Raw genomic sequence first — 16944 nt, 5'->3', positions numbered from 1 at the left:
TCAATTGATTAGGTCGTTAGAACTCTGTTTCCAGAGAGCTGCTGCCCCTGCGTAGGGAGGAGAAAGGGGCAGGCGGGTTGCCCCGCTGCAAAGCAGAGTGCAGCAGCGGAGATGCGCGTAGGAGAGCAGGGACTGGGCGCTGGGCCGACTCAGCTGTGAGCGGCAGGGGCCCAGCTGACCAAGGAACTCGGTGCTAAAGGTATCCCGTGCTCTGTGCCACGCTCGTCTTTGTAAATGAAAGTTTAGGGTTGAATCTAAAAGACATTCTAGATTTATGTGTTAATTTTATCTTAGCCATAAGTAAGGGTCACAAAAAGACTGGCGAGATGTTAACATCCTGGGGCATCACTTGTTTATTGAGGGCCCTTGACACACACATTTCACTTCTGCCACTTTGACACTCACCCCTGAAGTCTCTTGCTCAATTCAGACATCATCAGTGTGAATCTGGTAGTTTCCCTCTTTGGTCCTAACTCTGAAGGGGGTGACTCCTGCCTCCCTGCACACCAGGCAGTCAGGCCACGCGCACTTACCTTGTGTGATCACTCATCTCTCGCTAGAGATCCCTCAGAGCTGGACTCCCAGACTGGACGATGGCTGGTCCTTTTTTTCTCTAAAATGATCCGCCGTCACCTCTTGTGCTCTCTTGAGGGAGGGGCTCTACTCTCTTCTTTTTAAACCTGGAAACACAAAGTGTACCGGCCTAAAGCAGATGAAAACTCAGGGCTGCCAGTCTCCTGTGGCCCCTCTCCGCCCCTGGAATACCTGCTAAGTCCCTGCTTACTCGCGCCACATGTAAATCCTGGTTCCCAGCCCTGCCGTGGTCACTCGTCTTATATGGAAGCTTGCAGCAGACACACTGCTTGTCCATAACAATGGCACGAAAGTCAGGAAAGCTCTAATTTGGAAAATTTAAGAGCAAGGGACAAGAACTACCTGCTAACCTGTGTTGGAGCCACAGACCACCACATGGGCAGGACCTGCTCCAGGAGAGAGAACCAAACTATTCCCACTACATTTCTAGTGCTCTGCTGGGGGCGGGGGTCCCTCCCTGTACCCCCAAATACAAGAGCTGCCGTTCAGGCCAGGGGCCCAGAGACCATTTAAGCTCAGTGATTAACCTCAGTTACCCCATTTCTGCAGGAGAAACCCGGTCACTTGGCTTCTCACCAGGAGACATGTCCATGGATTCTACCTTCTTGTATAGACCAACAGTTTTACCTCTTTCGAAAATCACTAAAACAAGTGAAGTAACTCCACTTTCTCCATTACCCTGCCTCTGAGTGCATTTGAAATGTTAACCCCTTCCCCCCCCACCACCACAGATGGGGCAGGAATGACAGCAGCTTTCTAAAAGTGGTTTAGCTTCACTGAAGAGCTGACTGCTCACTTTGCTTTTTGGCTCGGTTTATCCTTTGCCTGACGGACACGTGCTGGCATCAGAGTGAGTCTTTACCCTCCTCTGAGAACCTAAGGGAGATAAAAGGGAAGCTTCTATAACCTGTTGTCTTGGTTCTGACCCTAGAAGGCTGTGTCCTGGCTGACTTTCAGGGGTAGCTACTGGGTTCAATCTTCTTTGCAGCTGCCGGACCAGTATAAGCAGCAAGCATCCCCCTTAGTGTCCAAGGTAGAGGTGTGGTCACTACTGCTTAATACTGAAGAACTTTCTCCTGTTTCCATTTTCTTTTGCACACCCCCCTGCACCCACATCCCTCCCCAAAATGATAAAAGCAGCTTTTATCAGCACGATAAAGGGAACATTTTCACGAGTCAAGAATAGTCATTTGCAGGCACATGGATTCAGGAGCAGCACAGCAGAGGGGCAGAAATGGTAGCTGACAGAAGGGTTGTTAGGCGCTAACCGTGTCCCACAACGAGCTGTGAGCCCCGACTCTGCCTGGCAGTGCCTCTCTGGCAGCCCCCACCTCGGCCTCCTCCACTGCAAGGTGCTGAGTTGTAAGGCTCCCTCCTCACCCACACAGGGCTTGCATTTGCAGTCCCTCATCACTACAAATGCACTATTTTTCCAGAGAACGGAATATTTTTGTATGTCTTTGCCTTCTGTCCATTAAACACCAGAGTTATTCATTGTATAATATGATTCTTGATTTCTCTGAGCAAAGAATCTGCATCCCTTGAAGAATTACACATTTCTTCATGGGCTTTCTCTTATTTAGATGTACCTATTCTTACCCTTCGCAAACCTTTTCTGCCTTCTCGGTTTTCTCTCTCTCAAGGACAGAAATTACAAGAGGGTGGAGAGGATATATTATCTCTTTCAAAAGATCTATGCCAGGATTTCCTTTGCACACCAAGAACTGGAGCTGGGAGTACCCTCCCTTTAAGCCCGGTTCATCGTGCCTTACCCCAGAATGTCCCATGGTGGGTGTAGACAGGAAAGATGAAAAGAAACTTCATTTCAGTCTGAGGGTTCCCATCCACCCCACCATAGCCTCCCTTCCCCAGATCAAGCAGGTGAGGGGTAGAAAGTTTCTGCAGCTTGTTTCAATCAGGGGGTTTCTAGCAGCATAGTTAATACTCTCGGGGCTACTCTTGGGATCCGGGAAATGCCACTGTAATGATTGTACAGGGCTATAACTCCTTATTTACGTTTATAAATGTGCAGTTCGCTCAGCCCCTTTCTGTCCCTGTGTAGCGTCAGCTTGTGGTGCTGAAGACCTCTGAGGCACTTCAGGGGATGGGATTTTTCTCAAGAGCTCTGGTGACTTCAGGTACCTAGGGGGACTGAGCATTTCTGCCTCCATGAATGCGGTATTAACATTGTGCACTGTGTTTCTATCAAGCCAGATTCCAATTAAGATTTTCTTTTCATATTACTAAGTTTGTAAATGAATAAACAGACATTTTAATTACTCTGGTCGTGTCCACTTGTGAAATGTTCTTCAACTCTAGTAACTCGATAAATATATTTGCCATCACCAGGGGTAAACACTTTCCATAAAACCATTTATACTGTTACCAAAGACGAGAACCATGTGGAAACCAAGGGTAAGCTATTAACCTCCACAGCGTGGTGGTAGCCTGGAGAGAGAGCCTCTATCGTCCTGAGGTTACTCTCTGTTGATGGACCTGACCTCCCCTCCTGCCAGACGGTTGATTACATAGTAAGTACCTGGCTCTTGACATATCACCCATCTCCCTGAGGACCCACACTGTGTGTGAAACAAACTCTGTATATTCTTAAGTCACACAGTAGGATAAGAAAACAGAAGCACCCAGTGATTTCCACTATACTAACCTAAAAGTAACTGGAATTTATTACCCAGCTATTTTATGAGCAACTACATCTGTGAATCACTAGATAGGCTAATATGTCTGTAACAATCTCATTAACTGGTCTTCCAAACCTACTTGTTAAATTTCCAGGTAATGAATGGCGAGCATTCAAAACAAAAGTACATCCCACAGGCTTCGAGACTAATTCCAAAAGAAGAGTTCTCAAAACATTGTGCACAATGACATTTCTGGATATCCCACAGTGATTACTTTGAAGGGGACAATTCTCGAATTAAGTGTACGTCCTCCTCATTATTAACATACCAGATTACGTACATCCATTATACCCCACATCAGCAACAGGGAACTCTAGGAAGGAAGCACCCAGCAAGCAGGGTCTGAGCAAGGAAGACTTACCTTCCAGCCCCTCCACCAAATGAAAGGCCAGCAGAGTTCATTCCCGCCAGCACATGAACTGAAGGAGACTCGCCCGTGATGCACCTCATGTCTGGGGTGAAGGTTTCGGGGCAGTTCACCAACTTCAGGATCTCCAGAGTCTCCATCTGGCATGCGACACAGGAAGGAACTCAGCAGGGGCTCTGAGCCATAAACACAAAGCCAAACACAGGCTTCAGCTTTAGGGAATTCAAACTCTTCCATTCCTTATGTTTCCCGACTCCCTCTCCTCTCAGAAAATCTCCTGGAAGAGGCTTTCTCAGACAAGCCAAACGGGCCCTAGTCAGAAAGCATATACCACATAAATGCACTGTCTTCTGAGGATTAGCGTTGTAATATCGGGAAATCCAGATTGTACACATGTCACGTGTCTTCATTTAATGTCTCAAAAGCAGTCCACTGACCGGCCCCTGCGCGTCCTGCCGGATAACAGAATCCTCCATCGGGGGACCCCACATCCCATTTTCACTGCACCACGGCTGAACTGCAATGGGAGTGACAGACTGAGGGTGATTCCCCTGACCCTCCCTTGCCTGACTTCCTCGCTGCCCTGCAAGCATCAAGGAGATGCCAGGCCCAAAAAGGGGTTCCAGATGGTGACCCAGAACTCCAGTGAGACAGACTTACCTTACAGAAAAGAGGCCTAAGACTCGGGTTCCTCTAGCATCCCAGCAGGTAAGCAATGCGGGGCTCCGCAAAGCACTAGGGACCGAACCAGGGGACCGCGAGGAAGTCAGCAGTTCCAGCCCGGGGCCCTTTAGGTGGGCCCTCTTCTGACTCAAACTCTGCTTACCAACCAAGTACCCGTTGCCTTCAAATTAAATCCAACCAAAAGGGACTCGCTCCCGCCTGTCCTGCACGTAGCAGGCCTCCCTGACAAAAGCCAGAGGTGGTGAGGCAGCAGGAACGCCTTCTACCATCTTCACTCAGAGTCCTCGCCTCTCTAAAGGAAGCCTGGCCAAGTGTGAGGTGACCGTGGGGAAGTCAGGCTCATCCACTGGGCGGGGACCAGGGCGAGGCAAGTGAGGCGCCCGCTCTCGGCACCGAGCCGGGGCAGAGCCAGCCTGGGAGCACTGCTTATGTGCTCGAGGGCTGCAGCCCCTTCCTTCCCCTCCTCTAGCTCCTCTCCTGGCATCTCCTCTCTCCACGAACACAGCTACCCAATCCCAGTTCCCAGACGCTCAGTCTTAATCGAGGACTTACACACAAGGAGACACTTCGCCAGAGCAGGAATCCTATGAAAGGGAAATGCTACAAAACCTCAGGCTGTCATCAGAATTTCCAATACTTCAAATCTCACCTTGCCAACGAAAACTGTCACGGGTCACATGAAGTCTGAGCCGGCCAGCAAAGGCGACCATCCACTACGTTTTACGCTGTGACCCCAGGCAGGGCCGCCTCGGTGGGCGAACAGATCAGGCCACCATCCTTGTCAGGATTAGCCTGGAATTACCTGTGATCTGAATGATGCGGGTCTTCCAAAGAGCAACCCTGACGGACGGAGGCGTCCTAAATTTCATCACTAGGCCCCGCTACTCCCCCAGGACATTTCCCGTGGCCGCCAAACGGTTTCATCAGCCACGACGCGAGGCTCGCCCCTGGGCTCCTGGCCGATCCATCACCTGACGACACGCTGACAGACACGCTTCTACCTCGTGATCGTGCGGGACCTTCCGTGGCTCAGCCTTCCCCTTCCACCTGCTCCGGTCGTACTGAGCTCACGATTCCCTGGGTTCTTTTCCCTTGCTGACACGCATAAGGGGTAACCTCTGTTTCAGCTTCTCAGTCAGAAGAGGCCTTCAGAGCAACTGGTGAGGTGAAATGCGGCGGGTCGGACCACAATTTCACCATCAAGCACCGAAACGGAAGCATGTCCTTGGCTTCCTCGTTCAGGAGCCAAGCGTGGCCACTTGCTAGACTTCAGTGAGTGAAATAATAGGAGATGGCCCGGGAAGCCTTTCCTATCCTGAGAATGACAGGCTCTGGAAAGGATCTGGGGTAAGGACGGAATCCTCTCGGCGGGTAGGGAAACTGGAGACCGCCCAACACGCTCACAGACTTGCCCCAGGACAGACCCTGGCGACTGGCAGAGCCCGGACTAAGACCCGAGCCCTGACTACCAGATCGGCAGGCCGACGCCGCGTCGGGCCACACACGGCACGGAGCACCAGAGTCTGGGGCACAGGCGGACCAGTACATGGCGGATTACCTGCTTACCTGTCTGGATCCCCGTCTCTTGCTCTAACTGGTGGTAGAGTTTGTTGGAATAGTCTGCCATCTTCTGCTCGATGGTCAAGTGCCTGGCGGTGCTCAGGATACCAGCACAGAACCGCGTAGAGCCAGCAGCCAGCCTGCAGGATGCATCCAAAATGCTATCAGGTACACTCCCACAGCTGTGAATGCAACTAGTTCAAAGATCCTCACTACGGCATCGTCTGTCATATCAAAAGATGGAAGCAGCCTACGTATCCACCGACATGAGCGGGACTGAACAGGCTGGTGGTCCCCTCTACAATGGGATACTCTACACGGCCATTAAAAAAGGAACGAGAGAAAGCTTTTATGCAACAATACGGAACAACCCTGATGAAAAAAGCAAGGGGAGGGACACTGTTTAAGGTTTGCTACTAACTTGTATAGAAAAGAGAAAAAAATAATAAACGAATACCCGGGTACACATATACAAACTGACCGATACAGATTTGCTCATATAATGACTCGGGGAGTATCTGGAACGATACACAAGGAACTTAACTTGCCTCCAGCGAGGGAACGTTCCAGCTAGAAGTCAGGGGTGGGAGGCAGACTTTTCCCTGTACACACTCTTTTACAATTTTCAATCTGACTCGTGTACATGTATTGCCTATTCAGAAATAAATACAAAGGACGTGTTAAAGGTCATCCAATTTCTGGTAGGCAATAGAACAGAAAAGGGACATTAGGGGAAAAGTGAAACAACTTGAACAGAGCATGAACTTCAGTTAATACTAAGGTATCCACACGGATTCACTGCATTTCTACTTGATCCCACCCGAAGATGTTCCTCCGAGGTGCACACGGGACCCAGGCCTACAGACCGCTGCACTACCTTCACGTTCGTTCTGTGAATCTACCACCGCTCTCAAGTGAGTGAGTTCAACGGGGAAAAGGAACAGAGATCAGGCGGGAGGCAGCCAGTTTCATCTCGGCTCACAGAGGAAGCTCCTGAGCCGCGGGCTTGATGTCGCTGTGTGACTACAACGAAGAGGACAAGACGGCGCGGTGTGCCGTGACCCTGGAATGAAACGCACCCTCTCTGGAGACCTGGGTGTGCTGGAAATCAGCCACCTCTGTCCAAGCCGGAAAACACGGGCGGTTCGCATCGCAAAACCGCGTCCAGGGGATGTGGCCTGTCTGTGGTTCTTGTCCTGCGACCTGGCGCCAGTCAGCTTAGCTACCGGCGGGACAACATCACCGGGAGGGGAGGGGCTGAGGGGAGCCCACGCAGGCTGGTCCTTACCTGCCCTGCTCCAGAAGGACAATATCCTTCCACCCCATCTTGGAGAGGTGATAGGCCACGGATGTGCCCATGATCCCACCACCACAGATGACCACCTGCGCCTGGGCAGGCAGGGCGACAGAATGCGCCTCGGCAGCCGACGCGCCGCTCCTCCCCGACGACCAGTTCTGCCATCCTCGGCCGGTCCTTTGTCTTCGGACCACCGACAGCAACCGGTAAGACATCACGTCTGCCGGCAGCTCGGCGGTGCGCTCTCACTCGGCTACGGCGGAGACCCCCGACATGCACACTAGACGGAGAAAGCAACCAGATTTCATTCCACTGTACTCAGGGCACAGGATTACTGAGAAAGGGAGAGGAGGCCCCAAAGAACGCTAATCATGCTCTCGGCCAATGTGTGAGGCCCTGCGCAGTTCCAGACGCTCTGCCAGCTGGAGAGACAGCAGGGGACAATGGGGGGGGGGCTTGCCTTTATGCACCTTTCATTAGAGACACAGAGAGGGAGCGGATGTCTGAGTGTGTGTGAGGGCGCCTACGGCAGGGGCGCAGGGGCGGCCCAGACACAGATAAAACAAGGAACAAGGCCAGTGTGCTGGAATACCCGAAGGCATATGTAAACTAGGATGGTCGGGAAGAAGGGGACATCGGAGAAGAGACCTGACAGTGACCAGGAATCAGCTGGATGCGTCTTCCGGACGGAGGCGCAGGCACGTGCAAAGGCCCCGAGGGGAGGCCGACCCTGCGGAGTCCAAGCACAGAAGGGAGGCCAGTGTGCCCACAGCATGAGGAGTGAGGCGGAGAGGACCCAAGACAAGGCCGGAGAGGGAGGCAGAAAGCAAGGACGCACAGCGCTTGGACGCCATCGTGACGAGCTGGGATTCTGCTCCGAGTGCAAAGGAAAATACTAAAGCGGGGAATGAAATGATCGGATATGCTTTTCCAAGATCAGTCAGGCTCCACGGCGGCGGGGAGTGGGCTGGAGAACGAGAGGAAAGGCAGGGCCAGGCAGCTGCTGCGGTAGTCCTAGAGGGAGGGCCTGGGGGCTGAGACCCGGGCGGTGGCAGTGGAGTCAAAGCCACGGCTGGGTGGTTCTGGAGGTGAAATGACGGAACTGACTTGCCAACAAACGGGACGTTAAAATGGGGCAAGGGGAGAGAGAAGGATGATGGCAGAGTTTCTGGGGTAAGCAACTGGTGCCACTTACTACAGTGTGAAGGGCTAGGGATGGGGAGGGAGGCGGGGAAGGAGAGGGAGCGGGAGGGAGGCTGTGAAGGGGTGCAGGCGCGGGTGCGCAGACAAGCGAACGTTCCCCTCTGAGAGGTCAAGTGCAAGACGCCGGGCGGGCACGCACGGGAAAAGGCCAGGCAGCAGCTGGACATCCAGGCCGGCAGCCAGGGGAACACGTGGGGTATCCGAGACCCGGCACGCCAAGGAACAAGAAGAGCCCTGAGGCTCCCCAGCAGATACAGCTTGGGAAGAGAAAGAAAGTACCGGACAGAGGACAGAGCGCTGGGCAGACGCACAGAGCATCCGGACAAACGGAGGTGGTGCAACAGACCGAGAAGGAGCCGCGGCGAGGCAGAAAGAGAACTGGGCAGCGGTGTCCGAGGAGAGAGACAGGAAAGGGTTTTAAGAAGCGGTTCGCTACGGAGGGTGCCCGGGGGTGCAGCAGGACGGCCAAGGGTCCGCCCGCTGGGACTTGACAACAGAGGTCCTTGGTGTCCCCAAAGAGAACATTCCCAGGAGAGTGCTCGGGATGAAATCCGGACCAGAGCAAGCTCCAGAGCGAGGAGATGAGGGAGTGCAGACCACTCCTTCACTTTCTGCTCCGAAGGGAGTGGAAAAACCAGGCAGCAGCAAGAAAAGAATGAGAGCAGAGCTAGGTTCTTGGTCTATAAAGGCGCGGGCCGTGGAGACTGTTTCACGGCTGGCAGGAAGGGCCAGTAAAGGGGAAAGAGGTGGGTCCGGAAGGAGAGGTGGTGACAAAGAACGAGGTCCTGGAAGAGAAGAGAGAGAGAGAGGACCCAAAGCCGCAGTGACGGACAGCGTGCGCCGGTCTGCACAGGCCACGGGCTGGAGGGAGACTCAAGGACCGGCAGGCCTCCTCCCGGAAGCAGGGGAGGGTTAGTCCAGGTGGGCTTATCCCGCACCCTTGGGTGTCACATGCCGTGACCGAGCACACGTGTCTACGAGACAACCAGCATCCTAAGGCAGAGAAGGGAAAGGGTACGGGATCGGGCCCAAGGAGAACTACTCTCCCGGCAAAGCAGAGGCCTGTTCGGGAAACCGCAGACAGACCTGCCAGGAGACGGCAGGGTCACCGAGCGTGGGGAGAGGGGGGACTTCAGAGGAGAGCCCCGGCAGACAGTGCGCCCAGCGGCATGCCACTACCAGCGCGGGCCCCACGGCGGGCCCCAAACAGCCCAACCTGTCCAAGGCCAAGGTGTGGGTGCCTGCCCATCACCACACAGCATCTCAGGACGGAGACCGAGCAAGGCCTACACCGCGTCCCAGGATAAATCCCACCCAACCAGGGCCGATGACTCGGCCACCTGGCGGTAGTCACCAGGCCTCACACCCTGGGTCCCTGTCCAAGGGTCTCAAGACAGAAGCTTCTTCCTGCAACCTCGTCTCCACGTGACTAATTTCTGTCCCTCTCTCTGCGGTCCTCCCCTCCAGACCTCTCCACCGTGCCCTCCAGCACATCCTTCCCAGAGTTAAGCACCCGGCCCTTCGCCAGTACTGTCTCACCTGTCCCCACGGGGATGCAGCTCTTCTGAGGGAGCGGCCACCGCCACACGGCCAGCCCCACTCGACTGAGCTCGCCACGCGGGGGGTGGGGGGGCGAGTATCCTCCTCCTCCTTCCTTCAGAACTATTACTGCTTGGTCACACGCGAAAAGGCCCAGTTCCTTTGGGGCTCAGGCTAGCAGGCACCCCCTGCCTAGCCCCGGGGCCACTGCGGGTTCAACCTCAGGCAGATGTCTGTCTACATTCGGGTTCTGAACCCACAACACTCCTCCTCTCCCAACCTCGGACCCCACCCCCTCTCTTCCTCCCTTCAAAGGAGATAACCTGTCTCATCGCATCCCCTGAAACTCCACCAATAATCCCACTTGCATCTACAACCATCTCTCCTTCCCTGAGAGGGTCAGGAGTTCTCACGAGTTCGTCGCCCCACAAGAGCCACAAGACCCCTCTCCTTCCTTCCCTGGGACCCAGCTCCTCTCCCACGTACCTTCGGTGCTCCGCTCTGACCCTCAGCGTTTTCATATGCTCAAGTCCTCCCCACCCACCAGAGAAACGGAACAAAAGCTCCATAACTGTCTTCGAGTAGCGTCATTTTAAAAATTCTAAATGGTAAAAACTATGGTCTTGGCAAAAAGCACAAACATAGGAGGCAGTAATGACTTCCCATCAGGGCGCCTGAATAGCCAACTCCTGGCTTTGGCGCAGGTCGTGGTCTCGGTGTCGGGGGGATCGAGCCCCACGTCGGGATTCTCTCTCCCTCTGCCCCTTCCCCCACGCACAGGCACGCACGCACATGCCTGCGCTCCTTCTCTCTCTCAAGTAAATAAATAAAATTTAAAACGATGATTTCCCATCATACAAAATTACCAGTCCCGATGTGCTGCCGCCTGTCCCGTGTCCTTCTTTCCTTACTCCTCAGTGACCGCAGAGTCTGCCGGCCGTCAAGCCAGAACGGACTTTTTTTTTAAAGATTTTATTTATTTATTTGACACAGAGAGACACAGCGAGAAAGGAAACACAAGCAGGGGGAGTGGGAGAGGGAGAAGCAGGCTTCCCGCCGAGCAGGGAGCCCGACGCGGGGCTCGATCCCAGGACCCTGGGATCATGACCCGAGCCGAAGGCAGTCTCTTAACCAACTGAGCCACCCAGGCGCCCCCAGAACTGACTCTTAATGTGATCTCACAGCCTGTCTTTTCACTTGACAAATACCTTCAGGAAAGGGCTTCCTACATGATCTGTCCCCTTTTCCCCGTTTCCAGTCTGTCCTGAACGCAGAGCGGTTGGGCTTCTGCCCGCCAAGCCAGGAACGCTGCTCTCACCAAGAAGGCTCACGTCGCCAACTTCCGGGGACACCGGCCCCACCTCACATCCTCTCCGCAGCACTGCACATCGCCTATGGCTCCCGCTACTCACACCCTCTTTCCCGGTTTTTATCCTGACTCCCACCACCCTGGTCACGTCTTCGCTGGCTTCTCTCCCCGGCCCGTCCTTCCGAGTCCATGTCCCTCACGGTGCTCTGGGACCAGCTTCTCCCCTCGGGCCACCACTCTCCAGGGGGATTTCACTGCCTACCGTGACCAAGAGCCCAACCCACAGCGGCCCCGACCTTTGCGTCTGTACCTCTAAGCAGAACAATCGCAAGTCCACCTGGGCTCCCGAAGGTCACACTGGGCACCTCCAACAGGGAAACCCATCCTCCTCAATCTCCAAATCTGCTCCACTTCTGTGTCCCCCAGTGACACCATATTCGAGAACCCTGGGTGTTACCCTGGGCTCCTCCTTTCTCCTCTCCTCTATGCAGCCAACCAGCGAGGACTAACAATTCCACAGCCACGTTTCCCTCATTCCCACTTCTCCCCATTCCCACTGCAGCTACCTGAGTACAGGCCGCCACCCTTGCTCAGATTACTGCAGAGGCTTCCTCCCGGGACTTCTGGGGCTTCTGTACACCGTTCTCCCCAACACCCCACAGTCCTTACACAGGACTCAGAGCCAGTCTTCTCAAAGGCAAATCGTGTTTCACGCCCCCGCCTAAAACCCTTCAGTGATTTTCTGATGTCCTCAGGAAAAGGCAATCTCCTTCACAGGAAGGGCAAGATCCTTCACTCCCTGGCTCTCGTTTCTTATCTCTGCTCTCTTTCTCTGGAGCCACACGCAACCACCTGTAATTGACTCCTCAAACAGGACAGGATTCTGAAACCTCCGGGATCTGGGCACGCTGTTCCTCTAAACCTAACAGTATAGTTCCTGCCACTCTCCCCCACCCAAAGGTAACTGCCTCAGCTCTCGGCGTATCTGACATGTTACCAGACCTCCTCTCCCCCAACACGGGGTCAGGTGACTCTTCTATGTTCTCCCATCACACCCTGCACTTCTCCCAGCACAGAGCTTCCCGGACTGTGTCACGGTCTGTTCGCCAATCAGGGAAACAGCACAACCACCCTGCTGAGAATGTAGGCTTGAGAGAGAGGCAGACAGCCGTGGGTTGGAAAACCTCCCCCCACCTCTCATTAGCTCTTTCAGCAAGTTATGCCACATCCCTGTGCCTTGGGCTCCTCATCCATAACGTGAGCTAGGACTACCCACCTCACACGGTTGCTACAAACACTCGGTCAGACAGGAAGGAAAAACATGGCAACGGGCACCTAAGCAGCACTCAGTAAGTGGTCCTTTTTAGTCTCCTATTATGATGGAGCTCTCTGGGAGCTGAGACCAATTATATAACTTGATCATGGTTTTCCCAGCAATCAGGGGAGGCACCTAGGAAATACACATTGCCGAACGGCTGCGAGGAGAGAACCCACGAGAGGGGGGGAAAGTTCAGTGAGGACTCTGGGATCTCAAGGCTAGGCCCTCAGATTTGAGGGGATATCTAAATCACATATAAGAATTCTTTAAAAAAGAAAATGGTAGTATCTTCATAGGCAGTTACAGTTGGCCAGATGCCGCTTCATGCCTACAAGGGACTTAAGGCTCACAACCCTACGAGGTAGACACTAAAGTTTCTTTCCTACACTTGACGAAGCTGAGGCACAGAGAAGTAACTCATCCGAGCTTCTCTAATGCCGGTGAGGGGCAGAGCCAGGAGTCAAACCCTGCCGGGCTGGCACCGGAGTCTGCCCTGGAATCTTTCCTCCCTCCTACCTTTCAAACAACATCAGATGAGTAAAGAAAGGGTACTTGTGAGGACAGAACCACAAGGCACATCCCCTGGCAGGATAAAAGGAACTGCAAATGTAGCAGAAGACACATGACAACCGTTGAGGCTCAAGATGGAATAAACAATGTTAAAAACTTGGGGTGATTAAAAAAAAAAAAAAAAGCCTAGGGTGATAAGAACCAAGAAAAGGATTTGTGACCCTGTGTGCAACATGACCTTCAAAGAGTCACTGAAGAGGTGAGGGCAAACAAGAACAAAAAAGGATTTAAAGTGGATGCAAACAAAGAAAGGAAGGCACCAGAGTACCCAAGTAGGTTTGGCAGCGAAACCAAGGCAAAGTCGGCCGGCAGAGAAGGGAAAGTCGGTAGACAAGAAACTGAAGATGTCAAAAACAAAGAAATAAAAGTCGTAACCACATTTAAAATAAACACACACACCTAAATATATACATGTTAAGTTTTAAGTAATCTCTACACCCCATTCGGGCTGGAACTCATGATCAAGAGTCACACGCTCTTCCGACTAAACAAGCCAGGGGCCCCAAAAATAAATTACATGTTTTAAAAGCTAAGATGACCCTACAGTCTTTTCTGCTGAGAAGAAAAGTATCTGCCAAGCAACCTCGATATCGGGACTAGGTATGCACACATCCGCTTCCACCAACATGAACAAGAGGGCAGCTCCAGGTCCCTCTGAGCTGCTCCTCTGTATGGTCACAGCGTGTGCACAACCGGGCCGCTGGGGACTAGGAAGCCCGGCGGGTGGAGCGCGATTAACAACATTTCCCACACCTGCCTCAGCACAAGAGCCAGCAGCACATTTAGCTCACGCTCCTTCTCTGGAGAGTGGATCCTGCTGGTCCTGGGTGTGTAATTCTCAACAAGTGCCACCAGCTGATCAGACAAGTTGAAGAAATTAAGACAAATCGCTAGCGCTGGCCAAGTGTGCCCCGTGGCCCGGCTCCCCTCCTCCTTCCCTCCGCGGCCCCGTACGGCACGCTTACACACACCGGCAAACTGCACTTGCAGGTGCCCGAATCTAATCTCAGTGTCCTTCACATCGGTCCCGAGTGGTCACACATCACGAGTCGGCTCACGGCCCTGGGCCTACACTCTTCCCGGTAACTCGGCCGCCGCACTCTGCAGCGGTCTTACAAGTGAGGGAGGCACAGGCGGACCGCACGTCTCCAGGCGGGAAAGCAACCGCACCCGCAGTGGAGGAAGACCGGGCGAGACCGGCCTCATGCGCGCTAGGGGCTTGCCCGAGACCGGGAGCCCGAAGCGAGGTCACCCCGGCCGCTCTGGACGTCGGCCTGAGCCGGCGGACGCCCCCTGAGGAGCCGGTGCGCAGGCCCCGGGGCGGCCGGGCACGGGTCTCCGAGGCCCGGACCACCTCGGCCGGACGGAGCGCAACCGCGGACAGGCTGACAGAGACGAGGCGGACCCCTCTCGGCCCGGGCCGCCGGAGTCCCCAGGCGACTCGGCGCAAGCGACGCGAAACGAGGGGCGGACGGGACCACCCCCGAGGGAGACCAGAGAGGAACGGGGGACGCGGAGACGCGCGCGGAGGGGAGGCCAGAGCGGCCCCGCAGCTGTCTTCCTTACCTGACGGGCCCCCGCGGGCTCCGCGGTCAGCAGCACCCCGGCGGCAGCGGGGCAGCAGCCACACAGCTGCGGGGGCTGGGGGGTCCCGGCGCCAGAACGCGGGGAACGGGGAAGGGAAAGGGGCGGGGCGGAGGGAGCAAAAAGTTCCGGGGAAAGCCGGGGACCGCGACCTTCCGCGCTTTACGGGCCCCCACAAGGGTACGCCGGCGCCAGATCGCTCCCGCGCACGCGCGCGCCGTGACGTCCCCGCGGCGGCCCCGCCCCTGCCACGTGGGGCTTGTTTGGGTGTCGCGAGGCCCCGCCCCGGGCCTCTGGGCGGCAGCCGCGGGGTCCGGCCCGGTTGACCTCTGCAGGTGGAGCCGGGACGTCCGCGGTGGGCCGCTCGCCGTGCCGTGCTGTGGGGAGCGCGGGGCTTCGCTCTGCCCTCCAGGCGCGTTCCCCCTTCCGTCCCCGAGTGGGTCGCGGCTCAGAGCCACTCTGGTCCAGGGCGCCAAAGGGCGTCTTGGACCCGCAGGCGCTCGGCTCCTCCTGGGCGAGGCTCTAGCGGAGCGCGACTGAAATCCGCTCCGCGGGCCTGGCCCGACCTGGGAGGCGGGATTGAGAGGCCCTGAGCTCTGGGCCGGTCGTCACTCTGCGCCTTCCTGGCTTGTCTGGGCCGAGGAAATGGACTCCTTCAGTCCGTCTTCTGAGAAGGCCCCGGTCCAGCCCTCCCTTACTGTCAGTGGCCCTGTTTTCTTTCCCTTGTGGAACTCGTCACCCTGTACAGTCTGCGTTGGTTGGACTGCCTTTCCCGCCAGTTGCAAGCCCTGCCCTCTCTCGACAGAACCTCAGTCGTAGGCACGGCTGCGTTCCCGGCACGTGCAGTCCGGCTTGGCGCGTCGTCCAGTCACTAGCTCTTTGAATGGAGAGCGTTCGGAGGGTACAGCGGCCCCTGCAGGTTGCGCCACGCTCTCGTTTCCCTTTCGTTGAATCCAGGCCCTCCTCACCACCACACAAGCCCATCTTGTCTCCTTATGGCCTCTTTTGGCCAGGCACCGTACTGGGCGATGGGATTCAGCAGTGCACAAGAAAGAGAGGGCTTCTTCCATTCGCGACTGGCAAGAAAGCTCCGGGGACCCCTGTGGCACCACGCCGGCCCCCAAGCTGCATACTTTCTACCCCAGACGCGATCGCCAGTTAACTCACGATGCAGGGCCCGTGAGTTCTGCCTGCCTGAGGACAGAAAGTCCTCTCTGGCTAGTCCGATATGTGAAAGTTTAAGACGTTCCGGGCTTCTGTGCTAGAGAAATACTTTAGTGTTTCGGCTAATTGGTGTCACCTGACTACCCATAAAGAAGAGGAGATAGGGGCGCCTGGGTGGCTCAGTTGGTTAAGCGACTGCCTTCGGCTCAGGTCATGATCCCAGGGTCCTGGGATCGAGCCCGGCATCGGGCTCCCTGCTCGGCGGGAAGCCTGCTTCTCCCTCTCCCACTCCCCCCACCTGCGTTCCCTCTCTCTCTCTCTCTCTCTCTCTCTCTCGCTCTGTCATTTAAATAAAAAAAATCTTAAAAAAAAGGAGATAGACGAACTCATCTGAGGTGTATACCTGGGGAAGTCTTTTCCTGATGCCCAGACGTGGCAATTTGGGGAGAAAACCTTCACAGGCTTCCCTGATGAGCAGCTTGACCTATGCCATTTGCAGGCTTATGAATTTGGGAGAAACCTCGCTGTCTGTAGGAAACGGTGGGTGAAGTAAAGTGATCATTAAGGTGTTCGTCCCGTTCTGTGGACAAGCAGTGAGTGCTGAACAAGCTGTACAGATTTCTCCCTGCTTCCCTCAACCACCACTGTTCTTCTCTCTGCCAAGTCCTAAGCCTCCTTTTCTTGTCAACGTTGATTCTTGTACTTTTTGTAGGCTCTCATACCCACCAACTGCACTATTCTTCAAGAGGACTGGATATTTTAATCTTTTTTGGCTACTCCTTGTCCGTGAAAGGTCGGAGTGGTTTCCTGTACGATACTTCACAGAGAAGAGCATCCCATGCACAATCACACATGTCCCGGTAGGACTTTATTCGCCTGATGTTTGGATTCACCTTTGCAAACCTTCTGCCTTGTTGGTTTTCTGTCTCTCAAGGACAGAAAGTACAAGGGGTGGGGAGGGTATTTCTGGCATCTCTTTCAAAAGATCTCTGCCAGGATCTTTCGATCCTTTGCACACCAAGAACTGCACCTGGGAGCACCTCTCTTCTCCAAGCC

At 54.9% G+C, this 16944-nt stretch overlaps 1 protein-coding gene across 2 annotated transcripts; it reads right to left on the bottom strand.

Moving 5' to 3' along the window:
• Window positions 1–329: 329 nt before the first annotated feature.
• On the bottom strand, window positions 330–15784 carry LOC112836902 (pyruvate dehydrogenase phosphatase regulatory subunit, mitochondrial-like). Of its 2 annotated transcripts, none has more exons than XM_073880018.1 (6): window positions 14707–15784; window positions 7193–7481; window positions 5911–6044; window positions 3655–3836; window positions 1303–1470; window positions 330–660 (listed from the first exon to the last, which is right to left on the bottom strand). In XM_073880018.1, exons 2-5 carry the CDS (start codon window positions 7414–7416, stop codon window positions 1453–1455), a joined length of 558 nt encoding a protein of 185 aa, XP_073736119.1. In that variant the 5' UTR covers window positions 7417–7481; window positions 14707–15784; the 3' UTR covers window positions 330–660; window positions 1303–1452. The 2 variants fall into 2 exon arrangements, with proteins under 2 accessions (XP_073736119.1, XP_073736120.1); XM_073880019.1 differs by having other exon boundaries at window positions 3655–3800.
• Between the last annotated feature and the right edge of the window lie 1160 nt (window positions 15785–16944).

Source organism: Callorhinus ursinus, unplaced genomic scaffold (assembly GCF_003265705.2).
Source record: "Callorhinus ursinus isolate GAN/ISIS: 27379988/994484 unplaced genomic scaffold, GSC_fseal_2.0 scaffold37, whole genome shotgun sequence".
NCBI lineage: Eukaryota > Metazoa > Chordata > Mammalia > Carnivora > Otariidae > Callorhinus > Callorhinus ursinus.
The sequence above is the reverse complement of the archived record's forward strand: the minus strand, read 5'-3'. Positions and strand labels throughout refer to the sequence as shown.